This window comes from Sarcophilus harrisii, chromosome 4 (genome assembly GCF_902635505.1).
Source record: "Sarcophilus harrisii chromosome 4, mSarHar1.11, whole genome shotgun sequence".
Taxonomy (NCBI): domain Eukaryota; kingdom Metazoa; phylum Chordata; class Mammalia; order Dasyuromorphia; family Dasyuridae; genus Sarcophilus; species Sarcophilus harrisii.
Genome location: NC_045429.1, coordinates 7397201 through 7424752, shown reverse-complemented (window position 1 = coordinate 7424752; position 27552 = coordinate 7397201). Strand labels below are relative to the sequence as shown.

The window sequence follows — 27552 nt, the reverse complement described above, 5'->3', positions numbered from 1 at the left end:
TACCATCGTGACATCACTTCTCTTTATCTGTTCTGCAGGATAACGCCATCTTTTCCCCAGCCTATTGACTCAAAGCCATTACTCAGCCAGCGTGAGCCTGTGCCACCAGGGAACATACCCCCACGTCCCGAAAGGCGTCCGATGAGCGAAACGTTTGCCGATCACTGGAATGACGGCTCCCATTACGATAACACAGGGTTTGTCGCAGAGGAGAACGCAGCAGAGAACGCCAACAGTAATCCTCTGTTAAGTTCCAAGTCCAGAAGCACATCTGCTCATAGCCGTCGGCCTTTGATTAGACAAGACAGAATAGTTGGCATCCCCCTGGAACTTGAACAGTCTACACATAGACACACACCTGAATCAGAAGTGCCTCCTTCCAATCCTTGGCAGAATTGGACTAGAACCCCTAGTCCCTTTGAAGACAGGACAGCTTTTCCTTCCAAATTGGAGACCACCCCCACCACCAGCCCTTTGCCAGAAAGGAAAGACCATATAAAAGAACCAGCAGAAATACCCAGTCCTTTCTCTCCAGGTGTACCTTGGGAGTATCACGATTCCAATGCGAACAGGAGTCTCAGTAATGTCTTTTCTCATATTCACTGCCGCCCAGAGCCTTCCAAAGGTGTGATTTCCATTAGCAAAAGCACAGAGAGGCTTTCACCATTGATGAAAGATATAAAGTCCAATAAATTTAAAAAGTCACAGAGTATTGATGAGATAGACATTGGTACGTATAAGGTGTATAACATACCTTTAGAAAACTATGCATCCGGGAACGATCACTTAGGGAGCCACGACAGGCCAGACAAAATCCTGGTGCCAGAGCACGGCATGTCGAGCATGTCTCGTAGTCAGTCCGTACCAATGCTCGATGATGAGATGTTGACTTATGGCAGTAGTAAGGGGCCGCCGTCACAGAAGCCCTCTATGACAAAGAAAGTCTATCAGTTTGACCAAAGCTTCAATCCACAAGGAGCAGTGGAGGTGAAAGCAGAAAAGAGGATGCTTCCCCCTTTCCAACAGAACACTGAGTATATCTCACAGCCCGGTAAAACGATCGCAAAGGATCTGGTCAGTCCGAGAGCTTACAGAGGCTATCCCCCCGTGGAGCACATGTTTTCCTTCTCTCAGCCTTCGGTTAATGAGGAGGCCATTGTCAACGCCCAGTTCGCAAGCCAGGGGTCCAGGGCGGGATTCCTCCGAAGAGCAGACTCTCTGGCGAGCTCTGCAGAAATGGCCATGTTTAGAAGGGTCAGTGAGCCTCATGAAGTGCCCCCGAGTGATAGGTATGGCAGGCCTCCATATAGAGGAGCTCTGGATCGCCAAAGCAGCGCCTCAGTGTCTGAATCCCAGTTCCTCAAAAGGAATGGCAGGTATGAAGATGAACATCCTTCATATCAAGAAGTGAAAGCCCAGGCGGGAAGTTTTCCAGTTAAAAACCTTACCCAAAGGCGGCCATTGTCTGCAAGAAGCTACAGTACAGAGAGTTATGGTGCCTCCCAAACCAGACCAGTTTCAGCTAGGCCTACTATGGCAGCTCTTTTGGAAAAGATACCATCTGACTATAACTTGGGTAACTATGGTGACAAGCCATCAGATAACAGTGATTTAAAGACAAGGCCCACTCCTGGGAAGGGAGAGGAGAGCTGTGGGAAAATGCCTGCAGACTGGAGACAACAGCTGCTTAGACATATAGAAGCTAGAAGGTTAGACAGGGTATGTTTGGCATTTCTCTGTAAGAATATCATCGATGCCTTTAGTTTGACATTTTCGTATTTTTGAGTTCTTGTAGTAAAGCATGAACTACATGACTGAATAGTGATGATCGAAATCTGCTTTGTGTTTGCGTTAATGGGGAGACGGGTACAAAAGTTACCAATGACGTTTTTTTTTTTTTAATAACCGTTAGAGTCAGTCATCTGGGGATAGTGATTTTCCAAATTTGGCCTTGGTCCTACCGGTGTGTACGGGGGGAGGGGGAGGGACGTCAATGATTCATTCTTTCCTTCTATTTTGTTAGCCACCAGAATAAAATTCTCCGGAGTTCAAAAAGGTACCCTAAAAGACCAAAACGTGTCGTTACAACTATGAATAGTAATGACTTCGTTTGCCCTTTTCTCAGTAGGCTAATTATGTACAAGAGTCAGGCCTATTTTTCTGGAGACAAATTTGTACGTAGTTAAAGCTATGGGACAACTTGAGTAATTGTTTGTAATGAACGATAAGCATCCCAGCAGGATATAAGAAAAGAAGTCAGGATTCAATGTCCTACATATTTCTTTTTTTTAATTATTGTATTATTGGTTTGATATAGAAGGAAATATTTAGATCCAATTTTTTTAAGTTGATAAAAAATGAATGATGACTCTTTGGGATTAGAAACAGAAATTAGCATGCACATTACAGTAAATAAGAAAATTCATCCAGATTCAGTTCCGTTTGAAGTCACAACAAAAGTTGCCTTACAGAGTGATTTAAGAGATTCAGCTTTGTTTTGGAACTGAAGAGAATCACTTTGTCTTAGAAATTAAAATCTATCCAAGAGAAATATGATGTTTCATTCTATAGAAATTAATGAAGTGAGTAAGTTACACAGAGTATTTCACAAGGTTTTGTTTGTTTATTTTCAGTATAGATTCCTATAGATGTTCTCTACTAAAAAATACTTAATGGGGTTTCTTTGCTTTTTTTTTTTTTTTTCATTTAAAAAAAGAGAATCTTTTGTTTTTCTTGGCGAGTTTTGGTTACTTATTGTAAATTATCAAACCTAGAAAGTGTTAGATACCTTATTTACTTTCTTTTAGATTGTTGACTAGAAGAATATGGCCCATAGCCTTTTCAGAGTTAATTCTTTTAAAGTCATATTATTTGTAACATTTGTGCCATGGCTACATGGCAACTAATTTGGGTGGGAGGAAGAAAGAGGATGGAGTGTGTGAATTAGTTTTTGTCAATGTGGAAATCAGTTTTGTCTCATCAAATGTGTCATCAAAATGTTGGCTTCAAATAATTATGCTCACTCACGTTAAAGGGAGCTTTTTAGAACAAATTTGTCAGTAAGACACATTCTGACCCTGCCTTATCTCAAGTAAATTCTCTCTTGGATCCATATAAATAGAACATGGAGAGGAAAAACGGAAAGGACCAAAGAATACGGTATTATTTGAATTTTTTTTAGATTTGGAAGCACAGACATATTTTAACAAAGAAACAGAGAAAACTGTGTTAAGTGCTAATTTTGAATGAATCCAGTCACATATAGTTATCTTGGGGGTAATAGGAAGGGGAGTGAAAACAAATAACAAAAAGTCTATGTTGCCCCTGATTTCACAGATAGAACTTCCAATGAATAATGAGTGAGATTCTCTAAAATCATCAGGGACCTGATGAGCGGAGTGGGCATGGGAATGGAGAGGAGATGGAGAAGTGGACAATGCCCCATTCAGTGAAGAACTGACCAAATATCCATTTTCATTTATCTGGTATAACCCTTTTTGCTAGTGAGCATAAATCTCACGTTAACTCTGTGTTATCTTCCATAAGTCTGATTTTCTTAAAAAAAAAAAAAAAGTGTAGAAATAGTTTTCAACAGCTTCTCCTTTAGTTCTAAGAGACTCAAATGCCTCAGATGATGTAAGGGCATCTCAAGCTGGCAACAGTTATTTTCTCCCTCTTACTCCTCCACCTAAACAAGTTATGTCACCAGCCAATGAATTGCTGTGCTGCCCAGTCTAAATGGACCTACTTAAAGATGCTCAAGTAATAAGTTCAAACTCTTCCATGAAGTCCATTCTGAGGCATCGATGACTCTGAGAATTCTCTCTCTGTCAAGGTCACAACAGAAACCTGTAAAACTCAGATCTCTGATATTCCCATTCCAGAGTTCTTTGTTCATTTTACAAGAAAGAGAACTTCTGGAGATCTGGTCCTCCAGGGAACAGAACAGCATCCCTGGTCCTGCAGAACCAATGTTTTCCTTGGAAGGAGAGCTACAGAAATAAACCTTACCCCCAACCCCAAACCCTTTTTTAGAAGGGAACAGAGAGTCAATATCCTTTGATATATAGCTGTTCATTCAATTCTTCTGTCTCCCCACCACTATTCTAGTGATACAACAGTTGTTAAGAATAGAAGTTAAACCACTTCTTCTTGAGCAAGGACTTAGTGTAACTAAAGCAATCATTCATGCTTAAAAAAGTTGTTTTGCATCCCTGTTAATACCCTGTCTTGATCATTTCAATTTTGACATTAAAAAATGGCTGGGTAGAAAAAATTTATCTGAGAGAAAATATTTTTACACAAGGTACCACAGAAGTCTTAGTCTTTTAAACATTAGTAACTTTTGAGACTCCTCGATATTCTATTACATTTTCATTTCAGAGTTCAGTGAAACTTAGTGATACTTTTCAGAATTTCACCATCAAAGTTAATATTTCAAATTTCAAATCATATATATTTTTAATTGGGTGGGAAAACTGAACATAATTTGATTTCTGAGACTCTCAATAAGAAAATAATTGAAAGAAGCCATACCTATCGATGGAGTGGTGAGGTCTCTGAAGTTCAGGAAAGAGGGAATTTCAGTCCCAACTTTATTGCTCACTCCCTTGCTGCCTCAGACAAGCTATTGATCACCACTGGGGCTTCAGCTCTCAGGGACAGAGGACTCTTCTAATCTCAAAAGTGAATCCTTATTAAACAATGCTTGGGGTTATTTCCTAAGCAAAGTCTTAAAATGATAGCATTTTAAAAGGAATATTTCAGTGCCTTAAATAACTTTAAACTTACTCCTTGAAAGTAATCACTTCCCCAGCACCATTTCTGATTTCCAGAATATGTGCCTAAGTATTTATCCACAATTGTAGATAAATAACTTTTACAACTCACTGAATGTTAGTCCCTCCCCTCCCATTAATGTAGTTCCTCTCATTCCCTGTAAGTTCATATCATTTTATGGAAAGAAAAATTAGAAAAATGTACAACAATGGAAACTACCCTAGAAATAAGATGACATGATCTCTTGTGCCACATCTGGAATTAATTTGTTCAGTAACCACCCATAAATTGTTTAGTCCTTAAGGATTTCAGTTTCCCCAAATAGCAAATTGCAGAATTAAGTTAAAGAACATTCTAGTCCCCAAATGATAGAGTTTCAGGATAGTTCTACTGGACTTGGCATTTTCTTTGGCTCAATTTAGCCCATGGCAAAAGAAGATGAAAAGAACAAAGAAAGACTAGGTCTAAAAGTGATGAATTGGACCATTTAATTTAATCAAAAATTCTGTCAGAAAAGTGGTTGATTCAGTTATTTTAACTGACCTTTTTATACCAGTTGTTCAGATAGGTGAAAAATCAATGATTATAATTTTTCTTTTTATCCCCTTTTTTGGCACCATGCCTGCCACACAGGAAGTACTTAATCAGTGTTTGTTGACTGACTGACTGACTTGTTCAAGATCTCTAGACATTGGAAAAATTAATTTTTAGCCTGTCCGATTTCCTTAGTTTCAATCATTACAAATTGGAGTTTAAAGAATATTTGGATGATAGTTTCATCACTGAGAGATCTCTAGCACTATTTGTAAGTGATAAAATTGGGATTTCACTGTGGTTTGAATATGTTAAATTAAGATATTGTGCCACAGATGAACAACGGTGGGTCAGAATGGCCATTCTCAATTTCAAAACTCAATTTTATCCATCGACAGTGATCAGCCAGTGTACAACAGAATGGGTCTTGTTTGCTTTTTGTCTTTGCCATAGTTTTAGATGGTTTTCATTCTGTGTATAACTAACACCGTTACTCGTAAGCTTCCGTCTAATCCAGTGCATGTTTCCAGAAACGACTTCTTGTCGGCCAGCCGAAAACGTGCACTTTCAGAGTTTAGACATGTTCGTGTAATAATGTGTTGCTGAGCATGTGTCCACTCCCTGTCACGTGATTATTTCCTCTACTCAGAATGCCGCTTACAAACACGCCACAGTTAACCTTGGCATGCTGCACTCTGGAGGGCTTTCGGCCGTGCATGCAGGGAGAAGCATGACTTTAAACTTGCAGACTAAGTCTCAGTTTGAGAACCAAACACAGCAACAGCTACCTCTCCAGCATGTAAGTATGGACCGGCCTAGACGGGCCAGTGTCTCCAAAGCTAGTTAATGTTCTTTGTTCCCTCGTGTTCTCAATTCGTAATGACACCTTGTGTTTCCTTGGTGCTCCTCCACTGTCCAAAAAGCACAGGGGCTAAGAAGCCTGATGGGAGCAGACCCTGCCGTTGAACCAGCGGGCTGTCACTTCCCAGCTGACAACCTTGCTTTTTGGATTGAACGGCTCACGTGGCTGTGTGTGTCGCTTTGGGGTCCTTTTATTTTATTTTTGAGATAGTTTTAGCTTTTGGTGATGATGCATTCTGGGAACAGAGCTAGAATCAAAAAGTAAATTGTTTTCAGTTCATTATTTTAAGACAGGTATAGCATAATAATCTTAGAAATCATGTGCCCGGTGCAACATTGTTGCTTGGTGGGAATGGCACTGCTCAGAAAACAGAGTCCCTTATGGTCCTTGACCGTATCAGTTCATTTCTCAGAGCCTCGATTTCCTCATCTGTAACATGAGGGGACTGGACTCGATGACCTTTAAGATTCCTTCCAGGGGCAGGATTCATGGATCAAAATGGCAGAAAAGCAGGCTGGGCCCAAAACTTCCACATGATTAGGACTTCCCAATATAAAAGAGGTTATCCTTTGAGGACTGGTTCCTCCTAATTTGAGATCTTCAGGAGGAAGCTGAAAGCTCAGTCACCAAGAACATTTTTGAGGGTAAACAGAACCTCTCCAAAGTGAGATCTCAGGGCTCTTGAAAAACTCTCTGGTTTTGCATCCTTGCAGCCTTAACATCCATGGTGTATCCTCTCTGCTATCAAAAGTAAAGAATATGTGTGAATCATTGTAAGACATGCTGGGCCACAGCCCATCTGTGTCTGTTATTTTCCAGGTTTTTATTAAGTGATCCAGATAGCAACTTTAACTGTCTAATGTTCTCTGAGTGACCCTAAAGAATTAATTCAGCATGAATTATTATACACATGAAAGATGTTCTGTGATGCAGATCTAGGCTATCTCAGGGCCTGCTCAGGTATCTGGTAGCATGCAGCCATGGCCCCAAGAAGTATTTTCAAAAGTTGCATTAATTTAAAACCCAATAATCATTCAAATTAAGAGATGGACTTAGACTGTCATAGTCAACCCAGGAAAAGGACGTGTATATGTTGAAGGAAGGAGCAAGGAGACCACAAAGAGGAAAGCTCTATGGAGAGAGAAGTAGAGTTATACCATAAAACTCTTGATAATCCCTAAAGATTCACTATTGGAAATATAATGTATGAATTATTCAGAGTTCATCTTCTTAATCAGGTCACTTTAAGGACATTCGGAGTCCCTGTGGATTCATTCACATTCAGGGGCAATTCTGTGCACTCTCTGAATGACCATGAGCTAACTGCAATGAGTAGGGTGTGGAAAGCCTCTCCAAACAAGACTGCAGCTTTCAGTGTCTCAAGCACACACTGGGGAATTCAGTTTACCACTGGATTTTAAAGACCTCTGTCTTGTTTTGTAAAAATGGCTCCATATCTGAATCAAATGCTATCAATCTCTACTTCACTGAGTTTGCAAATAGTATGTTTAACAGTTCCCAATGTATCTTAATCACAAATAAAAAGTAGTTTAACCCCAATCCTAACAATCCTAACAAAACTTGTAAACATTTTCAAAGATCTTAAATTTTCCTTTGATATATTTTCCCAAATTTCTCCAAAAAGTACATTTAATTATAAAGCAAAATGAGTTATTACCTTGTGAAAAGCTATTTATGAATTAGGATCGATCTATTTTGTGCACTTGCTACACTATTTATACAGTATATATATGGGAATGAAAATGAAACAATCATTCAGTTTTGGTTACACATCTTGCATGTGTCAAAATTCTTCACTGACCTTTATTAGATAACAATGTATTCATCTTCTTCTGCATAAGAACACTGCAATACTGATGATTAAAATAATTATAAATGTTTGAAAAATCTAATTGGATCCATGCAAACAATATCTATTGAAAAGTTTTAGTGGGATTAATCTACATACTGTAGATTACAAATGTATAAGGGAAATTCATAGATAGACTCTATATAGATTTTACTCAATTTATTATTGATTCCCTATCTTTCATGAAATTATAAAAAATGGCATTTAGTGTGTGTGTATACACACACACACACACACACATATATACATATATATATGTATGTATGTATGTATGTGAGATTAAATCCTCATTATCTAGAGATAAACAGACATTAAGGTTGTTGCAGTGAGGGAGACAGTAGAGGGAACTCTTTCCATTACGAATGAAATGCTAACTTTGTCCAGTTTAGGGAATAGATGAGAAATTCAAATTTGTGTTTTGTGATCATTTAGAAACTAGACACAAAGTTGCCTCTTTGCTGATCATGAAAAAATTACAAAGTTAAGACAACTATAAGATTTCAGAGTTGGATGTTTACCATGATTCAGTCAGCTATCTTCATGACCATTAGGCAACATCTGGTAGTATTCAAGGTGCCCATTCCAACTAATATTCCAGTATTTGTTGAAAGAAATGCTATAAATCCTGGACTCTAAAATAATGCATTCTTATCAAATTGTCCATAATTCAGAAAATCCCTCCAAAAAATTAAATTAACCATCTCTAAATTAATTTGAAATGAAAAGTTTTTTTTCCATACTTAAAATTGCTTTTGATACATTTGATCATGTCTTTTTTCATACTGCATTGATTTAATTCAGTTGTGGAAAAAAAAATCTTTTCATTTTAGACATGCACATAAAATATTGGCTACAGAGTATTACAGTACAATTGCACACACCATCTCTGCCTGGCTTTATGCATTCCCTCCAAGCACCAATGTACAAAGGCAGTTCAGACTTCTCAAGTCTATTGGCTAATGTGCATTTTGAAATGTTCCTTCTGGCTTTCTAGTCAATCTTAAAATGGCCACTTCCATTTCAATCCAATTCAGGAAGCTTGGGTCAAATGTTTGCCTTTCAAAAGTAGCCATTCCCATTTTGGCAAATGAGTTTCTTAGAGTTAGTTCTCCCTTCTCTCGCACACAAACAATAACATTTTCTATTTTGTTGGGGCTTGATTTGGCTTTTCTTGAAAATCTACAATGAACCTGACTCCCTTACAAAAATGCAGCCACCCTCTTGGTTCAGATAAAAGACCTTTCTTTCAGAGAATTTTAATTTTGGTATTCAACAAAGTATCTTTAAAACGTGCTGACTTTTCTCACTCAATCCAAACAATAGAGGGGAATACACATTAAATGTTATTCTAATTGGAGAAAAAATAGGACCTGAGCAATTTATAAATCAGTAAAAGGTCTGGATTATCACGGCTTGAGAATGTTTCCTCGTTAGTCATTCATTTTTAAAGGATTTTTATATTACGTGATAATTGTCTTCCCCACCTATAGAAGCAATGTCAATGCAAAGTAGGAACATGAGTAGCCCAGGAATTATAAGGAAAAAGGCAGCCCACCCAAAGTGAGAGGATCAGAAAGGAAAGGTACTTTATTTAGGCAGTTTTATAAGATGCTACTTTTTACCACCTCACCAAAATAATGTACATTATCTATATTTTATAGATGTAGAACAAAACAAAAAGAATATGCACAATTGAAGAACAAAGTTTTGACTTACAGTGATTAAATTTGTCCATTGTATAATAAGTTCCAAAAGTTTTCATGCTGTTTTAAAATTTCATGCCAAGACATTTGGGATACCTTGTATTTTAACTGCTTGGTTCCAACTTCTGAGTGATTACTTAGAGAATACAAGGTGCATTTGGCAGCCATATACAAGTACCATATGAAAAGCACTCTAAAAACAGAAATTATGGGAAACAAGTACTGCTGAGCAATGAATAAATAGTTGGGTATTATTCTTGAAGTAAAAATGTAATTGAGAGAACATGATTTTTTTCAAGCAAACTAAATATAAATAATGGCTTAACAAAGTATTCTTTCACTTCCTTTCTTTTATTAAATCTACTTGTGAATTTAAAAAATAACTTTAGATATACTTATCACAGGAGTATATGCTCAGGGCATACATATAGGGAATATGGGAAAAGCATAAATGGAAAAACTAGACTCTTTTTTCATTCCCTATTAAGTCCCTAATTACTTACAAATGGTTACTTACAAATTGCTTCATTACTATTTATGTGTTAATTTCACTGGTATAACAAATGGGCAAATATATTTGAGGCAAAATGCATGTGGACAGAATATTATTTATCAGTGTCATAGAAATTACTCAGAATTGGAACAACAATGAGAACTATTCACATTTCAAATATACATCAGTAAAATTAACAGCTAACTGATTATCACCCTTTTAGAAGTACATTAGGTCAAGGATTTGTTTAGTAGCTAGAAAACTGCTCTGGGAGTCAGGGAAACCTGGACTCAAGCTACTTGACTTCTTGATGAGCCAGGTGACTCTTTAACACCAGAAACTACACAAAAGTCAGCATGGCTAGAAGGAGTTTACTAACTGGTTGATCTCTACACAGGTTATTCAGTTGCAGGGTTGAGGGAGAGGAGAGAGTGACAGAGACAGAGACAAAATAGAAAGGATAATTCATTGCATCTAATTGTACGAGGGAGAAGGAGGGAAATTCTCTTTCCAAGAGTTTCTTCTAGAGCCATTTCTCAGATTTGAGCACAGACTATAATTAGTTTTGGGTAAAGCTGCCAGTTCCATTCCTTCTGGACCTGGATTTCAGAAACATATATAGACCTGACTGAGAGGAAAGTGGGATGGCAGGAGTGAGATCATTGCAGTTCTCACTGAAAAATCATTAGGTATCATTATAACAAAGGATTAGATGAGAAGAAAAGAATTATGGAATATTGAAGCTTTAACAAAATACATGATGTTATTGATGCAAATCAACTAAATATCTTTGTGTTCAATCAATTTTTATGACCAGTTTTGCCTGTTTTCCATAGCATAACATTTTTATTACATTCTTGAAGATGATTTTAATCTCCTATTTGAAGCATGGACAGTGTCCCAAGATTGCTCAGGCTTAGTATTGATATCCTCTCAATATGGTACAAAATAGGAGCCTAGAGGTCCTATGGCCTTCGTCCTGGCCCAGCCTTACATTGTATATCATAGGTTAGCTGCTTGGAGTTCATGGATTATGGTAAGATTTCTGATATGTAACATAAAAGTTTTTATTTCTACTGTTAGTAATAGAAAAAATCCTAAAAAGACAAGCTAATTTTTCAATGTTTTCTAAAGTATGATTTTTTTAATTAGGTTCTTTTTTATTTTGTCTACTATAAATAATTTAGAATTTTTCCAAAAAATGTTCAGGAAACAGCTTAAATTGGTGGTTTAATTGAAATGTGTATTCAACACTGCCACCAAAAGGCAGCCATTTTACATTCCTTAATCAGTAAATAGAATATAATAATATTTCAAATTCAGGTTAAATATTGTTCTGCAATTTAGCAAAAATTAATTTTGCCATAATAATTAGGCATTCATTTCAAAAAGGTATTTAAATTTCTGTTACATCAATTAAGATTGCCATACCATTTTTACAATAGACCCCGTCCCAGCAAAGCAACATTCTAGACAATGGACAAGAAGATGTATCTCCCAGTGGCCAGTGGAACCCCTATCCACTTGGGAGGCGGGATGTACCTCCGGACACGATTACTAAAAAGGTAATCTATTCAAATTGATAACTGACACCCTGGATCCTTGTATGATTCATTGTAATGTCTGGTCTGTACTTTGTGCCTCGATATCACGTCTGTTGCTATTACCCAACAAAAGGAATTGCGATATACTGAAATCCTTTTTTTTGAATTTTGATGCAAAACTTTCTGTATTAATAATGAGTTTTCTTTATTAATACTTCACATCTTCCCTGTAAAACTCAACTTGTGAATATATACCACCAAGCCCAGGTATACACCTAGAAGCTTAAAAGTATATATGCTTGAGCATCCTATATCAGCCTCCAACTGTCTGGGGCCAGTTGCCTTGTGATGGTCACCCAATCATTTGTCTGAAGTGCCCATCTCCAAAAAGAGATGGCAGCACTGATGAGAACCAGGCACTTTGGTCTCAGCCCAGATCCATAGTTGTGATGGTTTGTGATGTGAATAGTGTTGGTAGAGCTCAGGTGGGCTTTTGAGCTAGAGGGTACCGATTACCACTCAAGACCACTCCTTAGGCAACGCCATCAGACACTTAGAAGATATTTCATAGACTTCCCATCCCACACTCACTTGCAAGGAGCGGTGGGAAAATTGAAACACATTAGATGGCCAGAATTATCAGAGCAAGTTTAAAATTCATTGCCTTCACAATAACATCTATTGAATGTATTATTAGATTGGGTTGTGTTCAGGAGTGCTGTACCTCGAGTCACAAGTGTTAACGAGTTAACAGTGTTAGCTACAACCTTCTCTTTCTGTGTATCTGCAGAAAAGGCCCCTGTTCTTTAGTTTGTTCATCTATAAGACAGGCATGAATATATTGTCATCACCCACTTAAGAGGGTCATTATTCCACAAGCATTAAAGTGGATAGCAATGGTAGAAGGAGCAACTCTAGTCATCATCATCATCAATCATCAAATATCATATTTTAGTTGATCCAGTTTTGTTAATATAAATAAAATAATAGGCTCAATGATACACTTGTAAAGATAATCCAAAGTGAGACTCCTTGATCATCTCATTCTACCCTCTACTTGAAATTTGCAAAATAACCCATGAATCCCAAATAATAATATAAGGCTGGTCTTGCCTTGGATGAAACATTCCAAATTTTATTAAACATGATAAGTAAAATTATCATGAGAGAAATATAAATATTGTCATATTTGGGGCATTATTTTTAAAGAGGTCAACCTATTGTACCATGGCTTCCATTTGAATTGTCTTAGAAAGATTCTGAAGGTCAGCTGACAGGATAGGGGCTCAAACCTGAAGTCCTTTCTCAGACTAAACTGCCAAGCATTCCGACTCTGCTGCAGAGAGCACAACTCATTGGGCTGGCCACATTGTTTGAACAATAAATGTATGCCTTCCAAAAAGATTATTTTATAGAGAACTCACACTAAAAAAATACTCACATATCAGTCAGAAAAAAAACAAAACAAAATGAGGACACTCTCAAGATCTCCCTTAAGAACTTTAGGACTGATTGCATGACATGGGAAACACTGATATGGATCCTGCAGCATACCCTCATCAGAAAAGGTGTCGTGCTCCATGAAGAAAACAGAGTTGAATTAGCTCAGAAGAAACCCAAGGTACACAAAGGTAGAGAATCCACCCCAAATGTTCATATGGATTATTTGTTCTTGACATGTGGTAGAGCATTCAGAGTAAGAATTGGTCTACAGTTAGACGCCTTGTAACTTTACTGTAACATAGTAATGTCATTTTTGGTTCTTTACCAACAGCCAACCAACCACTGAGAAGATTGCCTCACTTTAATATTTTTAAAGGATTCATTTCTGAAATGAATTTAAGGTCTATCTGGATTCATTTTCTCCATATATAAAATTTCTACTTTTTCCCAAAGCAGTAGAGAGAGGTTTCACAAAGTTGATCTATTCAGAGGGAAAACATCACAGAAAGACAATGTCTACTCTTTTTTCTAATAGTATATTTCCAGCTCACGTTCAGGTATATTAGATCTACTCGTCTAAAGACCCACTTTTAATTATTTTATCTTTTGTCATTTAAATTATGTTCATTCTTCCATTGGCCTTTTTCTATTCTATTGCTATCAAATAGATATAGAAATGTAGAAGATGTAACTATAGAAAGATGAGAATTCTTTCCAAACCCAGTTTTACCATCACCATGTGTTTTGTGGCTATTAAAAGTTGACCATAAAATTGACTTCTCAGCTTAAATCCCAATAATTATTCTGTTTAATGTATTTATTTTTAAATTTAATTAATTTCTATAAATGATCTATATAATCTAAATCTATAACCTAAATTTGGCTTGTTTAGTTGATGCTTCTTGGAAATGGGAAAACTGAGACCCAGATTGTTTGTCTCAGAATCATCATTAAAAATGGAGCCAAGATTAGATCCCTTTCAAATAAATCTGAGTCACTCTTCTCATTCTGACTGTTAAATAAATATTTTCTAAATGATTGAATGTGGTGATAACCATAGGTTAAGAATAGTTAGGAAGCTTTCTCCAAATCCATGATGTAGAACTGAAGGAGGCTTTTAGGACTCCATTGACCCACCTCTTCTTCCTCTTCATCCACTTCCTCCTGCTGCATCCCAAATTTCTATCTAACTCTGCCCCCTTCTCCTATTGTTCCCTAAAGGGTCACATTCAGTTAACATACCACTCTTCATATATGACCTTTCCTTTCTTACTCCTGTCATCTTTTAGGAGGGAAACCTGGATCTCCACAGAGCACATTGCATCTCTAGGAAACCCTCTCCAGTTACTAAGACGTCTTTTGTCATGTGTCCTGGTATACTGAGTTGAAGGAAGGAGGTACAAATTAGGAAGATCTAAGTTCAAATTCTGTCTCTGATACTACCTATGTAATTTTGAAAAAGTCACTTCTTTGAGCCTCCCCTTTCTTCTCTGTAAAATGAGGGGTTGAATTAGATGAATTTGGTGTGCTACCATCCAGCCTAAAATCCTGTGCTCCTTTGCTATATAAGCCATAGTGCCACTTATTCAGGGTAGATAACCTAGAACTCTGTCCTTGGTCCTCTTTTAGCAAGCAGAGTCAATCATTATTATCTTTATTGTAGCTACCTGTGTCATGGTGCCCAGAGTCCTGGAGTCAGGAAGACATTGTTCAAACCCACCTTTATTAACTCTATGATCATGGGCAAGTCACTTGACTGTCTGCCTCAGTTTCATCATCTGTAAAATGGGGAATTATAAAAACACCCCCCTTTTTGGCAAGGTAATCAGGGTTAAATGATTTATCCAGAATCACACAGTTACTATGTGCTAAATGTCTGAGGCCAGATTTGAACTCAGGTTCTCCTGGCTCCAGAGCCAGTACTCTATCCACTGTACCATTTAGCTACCCCTTAACAATGCCTCTCTTGAGACAGCATTCATAAAGTTGTTAGTACAGCATCTTTGTTCCCTTTTCTTCCCCATTTCTATATGGATGAACCCCAGATCTAAGTTGTCATCTCTCTCCTGAGCTCCACACCTATATAACCAAACACCTGGTGGACATCTCCACCACAATTTCCCACAGCCTCCTCAAATTCACCACATATGAAACAGAATACTCTTTCTTTTCCTACAAATCAAACCTCCTTCTAATATCCTGTTTCCTCTTAAGTCTACTATCCTTCCAGTCAGTCATTCATGACTTTCATTCATCTTGCCTCTTCCCTCAGCCTCATTTTCATATCCAGTTACTTACCAAGCCTTCTTGATCCTCCAATGCAGCATCTCTTGCACCCAGGCAAGCTACCAGGTTCTTGTATTGTAACCTTCTTCACCTTTTTTGCCTGTACAATATTAGGCAATTAGGCAAGAGCCTAAATGGTCTCCTTGTCTTTAACATCACTTTACTAATTTGTCCTCCACATGAGCTCAGTTGTGATATTTTTAGTCATGACACTACCCTGCTCAAGAAGTTTCAGCAACTCCCTATTATCTCAAGGATCAAATATAAGATCCTTTGCTGGTCACTTTAATCCTTCACTGTCTGGCTCTCAGTCTTCTTGTATTGTTATCATCCTCTTACATGAAGGAATCCATTCTGCTGGTCAGAGTTAGATCCCCTGCAGGTGGCTCTCCTAACACCCAGCAGCCACTGTCAGGTTGCACCCGATTATTTCATTCCCAATTCACAAGCAACATCTGCATCAGTAAAGACTGCTTTGCAATTCCTTCAGGAGAGTTATAATTCCCAGCTGTGGGGGCTTTCTGGAGAACTGACCTCCCCCTTCATGCTTAGGCATGGTCCTTAACAACTTTGACTTGTTTTATAATGACGATGACATGAAGCTCTCATAAAGTGGTGATTGGTCATTGTTCTTTATTCCCAAAGAGGACCAAAATGACATCACAGTGCTGGAATCAAAGCACAATGAGTCTGACCATGGCGGATCAGACCAATGGAAGCTCAGAAGGCTCTACCACAGGTTGGGTACCCATCAAGTCTACTTGATATTTGCAGTGGAGATGTCTCTAACTATGTACATCTCACATTTCTTTTGAGCTGCTGTAATTCTGCTTTAATTGTAGATCATGGAGCCTTCTTGGATACAGATATACAATGCTGGGTGATCCTTTGCCATCGCCTCTCATGTCATGCAACAATTCTTCAGAGAGACCCTAAGAGTGTCACTACTGCTCCTGATCTCTATGTGAGCACTTGCTCTGTGTGAATTCTACGTAAAATAGTCGTTAGGCAAAAATACATTTGGCATTCAACCAACGTGGCAATGCCATCAGAATTGCATTCTATGCAGTAAAGTTTGTATTCTTGGCAGTTTGGTCAAAAACCTCCATGTCTAGCATCTTATCCTGCCAGGTGATCTTCAGAATTTTTCTAAGATAATTCAAATGCAGGTAGACTGTCCAGGTTTCACAACAATGAGGTCAGTACAATGGCTGTGTGGACCTTCAGTTTGTTAGATAGTCTAATACTTCTCTTCCACACTTTCCTTTGGACCTCTCAACACTAAACCTGGCAATGTATGCATTCACCTTGTCATCCATGTGTACATCCCCAGAGTGTATACTGTCAAAGTAAGTGAACTTAGCTACAGCATTCAATGGTTCTCCATTGGTTCCAAGTACAGACGGTGTGGTGCTAACTGACGGAGCACCTGTGTTTTCCTGGTGTTAATTGTTTGGTCAAAATTAGCACAAGCAGCAGAGAATCTATCTATACTTTATTGCATCTTGACCTCAGAGGCTGCATTAAGTGCACAGAAATCTGCAAACAAAAATTCATGTTCCATCTTTCCCTCTACTTTAGCCTTGGCTTGTAATCTTTTCAAGTTAAATAATTTATCACTAGTATAATAGCTGATCTTGATAGCATTTTTATCTTAATTGAACATCATCAAAATCACTTAAAAAAACTTCCAGATCTTTTAACAGTTCAATCTAATAATTCTCAGATGAAAGTAAATGAATAAAAAATAGTAGTCATGCAGACTATTGAACTGATCCATTAGTATGTACACTTTAGACAGTTTCAGAACTGAACAGAAAGAAGAAAGCAAACTGCATTTTATTTTTGAAATTATATAGAATTTTCAGTGACTCCAAGTTTCTCTCTGATATGAAAGTTCACCTCTTTAAAAGTAGAATCTTTCTGGTAAGACTACATGGCTATAGGTCATGGAATATCACAGTCTCCCAAGAATCAAATCTTCAGGTCACCCAAAAAGCCTAAATATACTACTGCCTCATGGACAAAGAAAAGCATAAAAATTGACATCAAAGAGCTAAGTCACTGGGAAAAGGTATAGATCACAAACCATAGAAACAGAATATATCAATATTGTTCTTTTACTCCAGTGATACTGAGAGACCTAAAGAAGACGGGTATGTTTTCCCCATTCCCATTTCCATCCCATTCGTAGCTCTGGTGAAGAATTAATGGAAAAGTTAAAGTTCAAACAAGAGTTCTTCCTGGAAGTACTGGGATCCATGCCATTAGGCACAGTGCCGTAACTGATGATAAGCTCTCAGTCGATACAGTACCAGAATGACCTGAAGACCATTAACATCATGTTGACTTTCCTTTATGTTGCTTTGGGAGCTGTTTCTTCTGAACTAATTCAGTTATAGAGAATAGCATCTTCTCTGATGAGGATACACCATACTGGGAGGTCCTAGGCCAGTGTCTCCCATGTCATTTAATCAATTCTAAAGTTCTTAAGAGAGACTTTGAGAGTATCCTTGTATCACTTTTTCTGACCATCTTGCCCTGTGTGAATTCTCCATAAAATAGTCTTTTTGGCAAGCAAACATTTGACATGAGAACAATGTAGCCAACCCAACGGAATTGTGTTCTCTTCAGTAAAATTTGAATGCTTAGCAGTTTAGTTCAAGAAAAGATCTCAGTGTCTGGCATTTTATCCTGCCAGGTGATATTCAGAATTTCCTAAGATAATTCAGATGGAAGTGATTCCATCTCCTGGCATGGTGCTGGTATACTGTCCAGGTTTCACAGGCATACAACAATGAGATCAGCACAATGGCTCAGTAGACTTCCAGTTTGGTAGTCAGTCTAATACCTCTCCTCTCCCAACTTTTCTTCAGAGCTTCCCAAACACTGAGCTAGCTCTGACAATACATGTGTCAAGTTCATTATCAGTTTGTACATTCCTAGAAAGTATCCTGCTAAGGTAAGTAAACTGATCCAGAGCACTCAAAATGTCTTCATTTGCTGTAATCAATGATTCCACATATGGATGGTGTGGTGCTGGTTGACAGAGGCCTTGTGTTTTCTTGATGTTAATTGCTAACAATTAGCATTCTACATTCTTGTCATTAACATTGTATTCCATTTACCTAAACACAATAACACTTCATGGATTCCCCCTCCCAGCAAATGTTGGCCTTTAATAAACCATGTACTTGTAAGGAGAAGAGACAGACGGCATGTGACAGTGACAACATCAATGGGTGGTGCAGAGTGCTGGACTGATCATAGACTTATCCCCTCCAACCTGAAAATTGACATTCATTAAAAGCAGTGGCACTGAGGCAAAAAGGCATCAGAAGAATTAATGTCAACAGATAAGAACACTTCTCTGAGAGAGAACTGTTTGTTGATAACTTGGAGGGTAAGATAAGCCAACGTACAGCTGGCAACAGTGGAGCAAAAAAGCAGTTGACTACTTTCAGAGATTTGGTGTACAGAACTGCTTTTGCTCATCTGGATCAGAACACTCACAACCATCAAGATCAGTTTGATGAAAATGATAGGAAAATTCAGAAACTGCTAAATGAAAAATGAGAACACCACAGGGTGTACCAGCAGGATGGTTCACCCATCTCTAAGAAGATAGAATTCAATTCCACCAAAAGTAAAATACATGCAAAATTTAGATATATGCAGCATTCTTGACTCAATAAAAAGGCAGATGAAATTCAGTTTTATACTGATAGTAACAATCCAAAGCACTTTTATGATGCACTGAAAGTTATATTTGGGCCAAAGATCTATAGTACATCTCAACTCCTCGGTGCTGATGGAGCTACATTTATTACTTCTGAGGACATGATCTGAAAGAAATAAGCTGAATACTTCCACAGTGTTCTCAACAGATCATTATCAATCAATGCTGAAGCTATTAACTGTTTATCTCGGGTTAAAATCAATCACTCCCTTAGTTAAAGCTCCAACTAAGAAGAGGTTGTGAATGCCATTAGACTACTTTTATGTGGTACTGATTGTATTCCTGCTGAGATTTACAAGATAGGAGTTCATTGTTTAAACAAAAGCTGATTGAAAATTTCTAGATCATATGCAAAGAGAAGACTATGCCCCAGGAAATCAAGGATGCCTCCATTGTCCATCTTTATAAAGATAAAGGGAATAGATTGTCCTGTGACATTCACAGAAGAGGGTCTCTCCATCATTGCTGGCAAGATTCTTGCCAGAGTCATCCTTAATAGGCTCATCCTACACCTGAAAGGTCATCTACCTGAAAGTCAATGTGGCTTTAGAAGGGGCCAAGGAGCAGTCAATATGGTGTTTACTGCCCAACAACTTCAGAAGAAATGCCAAGAGAAGAACAGAGGTCTGGATATAACATTTGTAGACCCAACCAAGGCCTTTGATACTGTCAGTTGGGAGGGCTTATGGAAAATTATGTTAAAATTTGGTTGCCCAGAGAAGTTCATCAGTACAGTGTGTCAGTTTCATGATGGCACAATTGCTCAGGTTTTGGACAATGGGCAGTGCTCTCAAGCTGTCCTAGTCACCACTGGAGTGAAACAAGGCTGGGATTGTTTCCCTGTTTTTTAGCATGATGTTTTCAGCCATGAGGTCCTTCAATGAGGACAAACATGATATCAGTCAGCTATACTAATGACAAATTCTTCAACCTGAAAAGGCAGCAGGCAAAACTAAAGTGGAGAGAATGTTGGTGCGGGATTTTTTTGTTTGCAGATAATTGTGCACTCAATTCAGTCCCCACAATTGAGATGCAGCAAAGTATGGGTTGATTCTCTACTACTGGTGTCAACGTACTACTGACTCAATGGATGGATATCTTCTAACTATTCCAGCCCACAAGTAGACATGTGTCTATGCAATATCTTAAAGTGTGCGATAAATTTGAGAATAAACATTTAAAGTTTAAATTTTTTTGTTAAGTAATTTGAAAAGTTAATGTTCACTGATAAGTGAACTAAGAAAATTATGTTAATTTGACTTAGTGGAAGCCCTAGTTTTATGATAGAACTTTTATATTTTTATCTTGTATATAATTTCCAGTGATTCATCCCTTTGATAACATGTAATGTCTGTTTGCTATCTGTGTGCAGTCAGATTATGTCTGTGTTGCAAAAAAAGAATAGAATAGATTTTATGAAGGGGGGAAAGACCAAGACTGCCCAAATAAAACTATGACTATAATTAAAATCATTTAATGCTGAAATATTTAAGCAAATTTTTGAAAATTAGAAATGGTAGAGAACAAAAATTGCTGCTACTGCCCATAGATAACAAATTGCCTTTCATCTTAAACCTTTTCCTTTCTCATTCCTTCTTCTGTCTTCTAACAGTGATGGAGACCTGGCTCCCTCCTGATAATACAGCTTCCCTAACTATCCACTATAGTACTTGTGCTGGATGAGCTGTAAACCACTTTACCCCCAATCACTACTTCCAGAATTTCTCTCCACCACCATCACTAAGTGACCTCTTTTCTGAAGTTCATTCAATCCACATTTGCCATACAATCGAGATTCTAGTGGCTATTTTCTACCTACCCTTCCTTTCTCAAGAAATATTTCTTTGTTCCCCAACTCCTGCATTCAGACTAGGGGGACTTTAATATACATAATACTATTCACTCAAATACCCTAACCTCCAAATTCCTCAACTTACCCATTTCACCTGACTTACCATTCCACTGCACCACAGTTAGACACAGAAGATTTGATCTTCCCATCACAAGTGTTCCACATCCATTTTCATGAACTCTGAAATTCCTTTATCTCACCATGATCTGTTATAATACTGCCTCCCATTTCTGTTTTCCAATCACAAGCTCTATTTTTCATCCTTACAGCTTTCAATCGCTTCACCTTTCAGTTCTTTTCCAGGTTGCTACATTGGCAACCTCACCTCTATGCTGTCTTCCTCCGTTGCATCTCTTGCTCAGTATCATAGCAAAAATCTTGTTTTCCCAAAACCCAGCCCTGGGTTACTCCTACTATCCTTTGACCTCACTTCTCTTGACAAGCTGCTAAATGAAGCTGGAGAGAATATTAAGACTGCACTGACAGAGGCCAATTATGTAATCTCATCTGGGCCCTCACTATGACAAGTCAATCCTTTTACATCACTCTAATTGATTCACTTTCCAACTCACCACGGCATCATTTCCAAACTTTTTCATTCCTCTTCAAACCTCCCATCCCTTCTCCCATTCTCTCAGCTGAGAAGCTTACCTCCCATTTCACTGAAAAAATCAAGGCCATTTACCAAACGATCTCTCTTCTTCCTCATCTCATATCACTTAGGTACCTGATGACTATCATTTCTTCCATCCCTGTTTCACATGAAAAGGTGGCCCCTTCTCCTTGCTAAGGCAAATACCTCTACATAAACACATGAGCACAATCCATGACATCATCTCCAGCAAACTTCCCTCTTTCCCATTCCCCCTTTCCTACAAACTTTCAATTTCATGTTGTTTATTGGCTGTTTTTTGCCTACAAAAATGCCCATGTCTCTCTTATCCTCCAAAAAACTTTCGGTTAGGGGGCAGCTAGGTGCTACAGTGGATGGAGCACCAGCCCTGAAGTTAGGAGGACTTGAGTTCAAATATGGCCTCAGACACTTAACACTTCCTAGCTGTGTGACCCTGGGCAAATCACTTGAGCCCAATTGCATGGGGGCGGGAGGGGGGACCCTCACTTGCTTCTTCTATTCCCTGCTAGCTAGTATCCTATATCTTCATTCCCTCCTTGAGGGAGCCATCTACAATTGTCACCTCCATTTACTTTCCTTTTTCTTCTCGGTTACGGTTACTGGTTCTACATCATTTGACCTTTCCTCAAGCCTTCTTTCTTGACCTCTCTGCAATCTGACATTCGTGATTACACTCTTGGCTTTAATGGAAAAGGAGGACCTTGCAGATGATAAGTAGAGTCTGCATTTAATTCCCTATTGAGATGCCTTCTAATTCTTCTTCCCTTATCTGTGTCTCTCCTAAATTACTACTTTGCTTGTTCCCACAATAGAGTATTAGTGATTTCAAATGATTTCCTAGCTGGATTACAGCAAAATTACAAGTTAAATGAAAAAAAAAAATCTGTTACTGACCTCCTTGAAAAAAAAATACAATTTTAGTGATAAACTATACTTAAAAATAAAGTACAAAAGACTAATAGAGAAAGGGGTTAGGCATCAGAAGAATGAGTGACATTACACTTAGGCAGTCACCAAAAGCCTTTGTCCACTCTTTGAATTGAACAGGATGAAAATCGTGGTTGATTGTCCTGAATGGCACAGTGGCTTCCTATTGTACTTGTCTTGATCTGCCCTAGAGTACATTTATATTAGGTAAATAAGACTGATTATATCCAAATAGAATTAAAATGTCCCCAAAGACATGAATTATTGACCTAAGAGATAGAAAACTTTGTATGCAATGAGAATTAAAACTCCCTCAATAGGCATGAATTATAGCTTGAAATAGGTCACATGGAAGAGATAAGCATAAAAAGAGCATGATAGCTGCCTTCAAGGATTTAAAAAGCTATCTGGTTAGAAAAGGGATTAGACTTGTTCTGCTTACTCCCAAAGGTCAAGATGAGAAAAATGCCTGGAAGCTGTAGACAGATTTAAGCTCAATGTAAAAGAAAAACTTTCCAACCATTAAAGTTGTTCAAAATTTTAATGAACCAACTCTGGAAGCAGTGAATTCCCATCACTGGAAGTCTTAGGAGGACTAGTTAGCCAGTCAATAAATATGTATTTAAGTGCCTACTATGTTCCTGACACTGTGTTAAGAAATAAGGGAAAGAACAATTCCTGCCTTCAAAGAACTTATATTCTAAAGGGGGAAGGCAATACACAAAAGGAGGATGAAAAACAGAGGAAAGATAAGAGTCCAAAAGAAAGCATCTGATGGGAAATTAAGACATGGCTGGCCTAGGAGCCTTCTTTCAAGGGAGGCTTTGGAAAGAATTTTTTTAATCCACCCTGGCCAAACATGGGACAGTGTACTGAGACAACCCCCCAAAATTCCCTAACTCCAAATAAAAATGGCAAATAATTAAAAGGTTGTTTAGTTTTTACTGTCACTTTTGAATTACATTTTCTTACTTCTACAATAGTATTTGTTAAATCATAAAACACATCCCACCCTGCATCTCCACTTTGCAGAGGATATATTTTTCCAGCAACAACACATCTGTCTCTAGCATCAAAAAATTTCACCCTCACAAAATTAAAGGATTGGCCATTTCTATACTGATCATAAATTATTTTATTTAACAAATACAGAAGTCTACAGAATAGCTGTCCAATAGATATTCAGTAAAAAGAAGGAAAAAACATTTTCAGACCACTCAAGTGATAGAAATAGGGGCAAATGATGGCTGTGAAACTATCCCAGCAGTACTTGAAATGTTTATTTTGAAACAGATGACCATTGCTGCCTCTTAAAATGACCATAGCCATTGACATTAGGGCTTTCTGCTTTTTGGAAGGCTTCTGAAAAGAAAATAGGAAAAAAACTTACAGATAAATACTTCATCTTGAGAGTCAAATAGTCTATGTTCAAACAGAATCTATGTAGCTATCCCAAAATATAGTGGTCCATGGCATTTCATAATGAAAAAATCATGTTCCTTGAAGCATTTGTCAATCTAACTCCTCCTATTAGGTCCAGGTTCTTAAAGAAAAAAGCAAATATGTGTTGAGCCTCTGCTTTCATTTGTGTCTGCCAGTATCAAGTGTGGAGCAGTGGATTGAATAACAGCCCTGAAGTTAGGAGGACCTGAGTTCAAATCTGATCTCAGACATTTGCCACTTCCTGGCTGTGTGATCCTGGACAAGTGACTTAACTTAACCCCAATTGCCTCAAAAGAAAAAAAAAGTTTCTGTCTAGTCCAAGTCCTAATTTTAGCTTTCATCTAAATGTTCTTTCCATTACTGTCGATAATTTTCCATTTCATGTACAATTTCCAACAGTGAATGACACAGTTTTGTAGATCAAGTTTTAAGCACTTGATCATGTGTATTTTCTACATTGATTAAGTATAGCAGTACATTCCAACTTATTACAGGTAACAAGTGTTTTAGGGGACAAAAAAGAGGAGCAATCAATGGGCAACAAAGACTTTTTTTGCAGAATTGGGAGTTGACTCTGGGGGAGCCACGAAGGAGAGGGAAAGAGTAAGGAAAGAAAGGATCCTGGGCTGGGGGAGAAGGAATAGCAAAGGTAAGGAGGCAAGAATGCACAGGATTCACTGAGGGACCAGTGACTGAAGCCTTATCTCAAAGCTAATGTCTCTTAACATCTGTCTCCCTTCCCCCTCTTTAACTCTGGACTTAAGTCTTGCTTTGTGGGCCTGTCATGGTGACCTGACTCTTTCTTGGTTTGTAATAGCAAATTCTGCCAGAGATCTGTTTCTATTCTCTCCCAACTTCAGAACATCCTCCTATATGTCGGGCCTGTACACTTCACGCCCAATTATGTCACCTTATTGTTCAAAATCCTTTGAGAGTCATCCATTAACCACTAAATAAAATCCAAACTCTAGTCCGGATAGACTTCAAAACACATCAAAATGTGGTTGCCTTTAGAGCATTACTCATTTCATCTGCTTTTCTCCCAGATCAACAGGCTCCTTAGTCATGCTCAAGTATACCTGCTGTGTGCTCCTCCTGTTCTTCATCTATTAAATGGTTGGCCCTCTTTACTTCTTCAGCCTAAGTCATATTGTTTCAAAGTGCCTTTTATAATCCTCTGCTTTGTTGCCTTCTCACTGAAGTCACGTAAAAATATATGTTGACTTAATTTAAGGTTTCCAAGCTTCTGCAAGAGATGTCTGTTCCTAAGCTGCAGTCTCCTTTCTAGAGCCTTACATCCCTCACAAACACAGCCAGGAGAGATGGTGATGATGAAATGATATTTTTATTACCGTTGGGAACACTATGAAATTAGCTCCATAAACTCCTTTTTGGGACTCTAAGGGCAACTTGTACCATCTTTTCATTTCCCTGCATGCGAGCAGGGCTGGAGAAAGAATGATCATTCTTAGCAGTCAAATGTTCTTTTGAGCTTCCTGGACTTATCTCCCTGTGCACAAAATAAAGGATTTGGATGAATTTCTCTCTTTTAAGTTTCTTCTGGATCTTAAATACACAAGATCTCATGATGGCATCTCAGAATATTAGGATCATATATATAGTGCTAGGAAGGACTTCAGAGGCAATTCATGCTTTATAGACAAGAAATGGGGACCTGAAAAGCTTAAGTAACAGGGCCAAAGTCACACTGACACTAAGAGGTGGATTTGACCATTTGTATAATTCTAGAGTCAGTGATCTTTCCAACAAAACTTAGAGATAAGGATATGGAAGAGAGCAGATAAGACCATTACTACAAAAATAACAAAGTTATAGAACTGGAGAAGTCCATAAAAGGGGAGCACAAGTGTGCTATATGGAGCCCTTTCCATGGAGGTCTTACAGCAGAGGTTGGACTTATCGTATGTTCCCATAAGGATTGTCATTCATGTATGAGTTGGCCCAGAAGGTTCCTGAGGTCCCTTCCAAATCTCAAAATCTGTGATTATAGAAATAATATCTTGACTTTATTCTGATGTCTGACTATAACTTTTGGTTCTATTTTTTCTTGAAATCTTGAAAATTTCTTCTTGAAAACTACAATCTTTCCTTTTCTATTTCTCTGTATAGAATTTAGTATTTCAAATAAAAACATGGTTGAGAATGAAGTAGATAAAATATTCAGTGAGCTCATTAAGCACACAGTGCTATTAAGGGAACAGTTATCTTTTAGATTTCCTTTTATGCCAAGGACACACAGAGGGCACATTCCCAAGTAACCATCTGAATTACAACCACAGTTCACTGTAGACATCTTGGTTGTGAATCAATAATAATTTTATTATATGTGTGTCCAGATATTGATTTTTAAACATTTTTTATCTTTTTTTTTACCTTTAATATATTATGTGTGAATAATATATGAACTATCTTTTTAGTTTCTTGCATTTAATTTTTTTTGCGTCAAAATAACAGAAGGCACTAAAGCCTTTAAAGATGATAAACTAATGAGAATGATTTTTTAAAAGAACATTTCCTAGAACTTACACCTCCAGGTAAGCATTTTCATTTTCAAAGTCATCAGTCATTTTGGAAGTCTTTCTATGCAGTGATGCTGAGATTGCATAAATTTTTTTTAGCTCTCTTATTTTGACATAAACTATATAGTTTGCATCCCATTCCTTTCAATAGACTTAATGGTGAAAGCAAAGCTAACCACTTCACAACAAATGATTCTTATGTGGTTCATCCATTGTCTCCTGACACTTCAGACTTTCTACAAAATAAGCCTGATGGACAACTTGTCTCTGTGAGACGAACTCTCCAGGGACAGTGATATCGATTTCAAAGAAACCTATCAATATAGGTTCACTTGCAAAACTGCTATGCTTATTTTCTTGGATACCAAGAATACTGACGATTTCAGCCATAGATATAGATACTTTGCTTATAGGCAGCTGGAAACAAAAATATCATAGATTATTATAAATAAAATGTTTTCTACTCAAAAAAAAAAAAAGTTATTTTGTCCAATTTCCTTGAACCAGACCAAATGTCTTTTCTCTTGTTCTTTATCCAAATTATACATCAACACTGTAGAGATTGTTTTTGTTTTATCTTTAATATTCCTTTTCCTCCAAAATATATCTCTTGATCTGAATTTAACCTTGCAGCCATTATTTTGGGAATTGGTCATCAGTTATAAGAGATCAGGCCTTTCCTGTCTGCTGTACCTCACATAAAGACATTTTCTACATTGTGACCTTTTGATCAGTCAAGAAATATTGCTCTGGACATTACTTTGTCCCTGTAAAATTTTTGAATATATCCCAAGAAAGTTTTATTGGCCTTTCTGAATGATGTTTTCCTCATCAGTAAAATAGGGCTGACAGTATTTCTAGTGCTTCTATCACAGGATTATTGGTGGGCTCAAGTGAAATACT

At 37.7% G+C, this 27552-nt stretch overlaps 1 protein-coding gene across 6 annotated transcripts in view; it reads left to right on the top strand.

Moving 5' to 3' along the window:
- Nucleotides 1-27552, top strand: part of LRRC7 (leucine rich repeat containing 7) — a 530144-nt gene that overhangs the window by 454359 nt on the left and 48233 nt on the right. For 4 of the 6 annotated variants that reach the window (XM_031968892.1, XM_031968888.1, XM_031968889.1 and 1 more), the window contains 3 exons: nt 39-1719; nt 5963-6112; nt 11687-11806. In XM_031968892.1, coding sequence (XP_031824752.1) covers nt 39-1719; nt 5963-6112; nt 11687-11806 — 1951 coding nt within the window. The remainder of the gene's footprint in view (nt 1-38; nt 1720-5962; nt 6113-11686; nt 11807-27552) is intronic. The other 2 variants (XR_004234230.1, XM_031968890.1) reach the window with 2 other exon arrangements.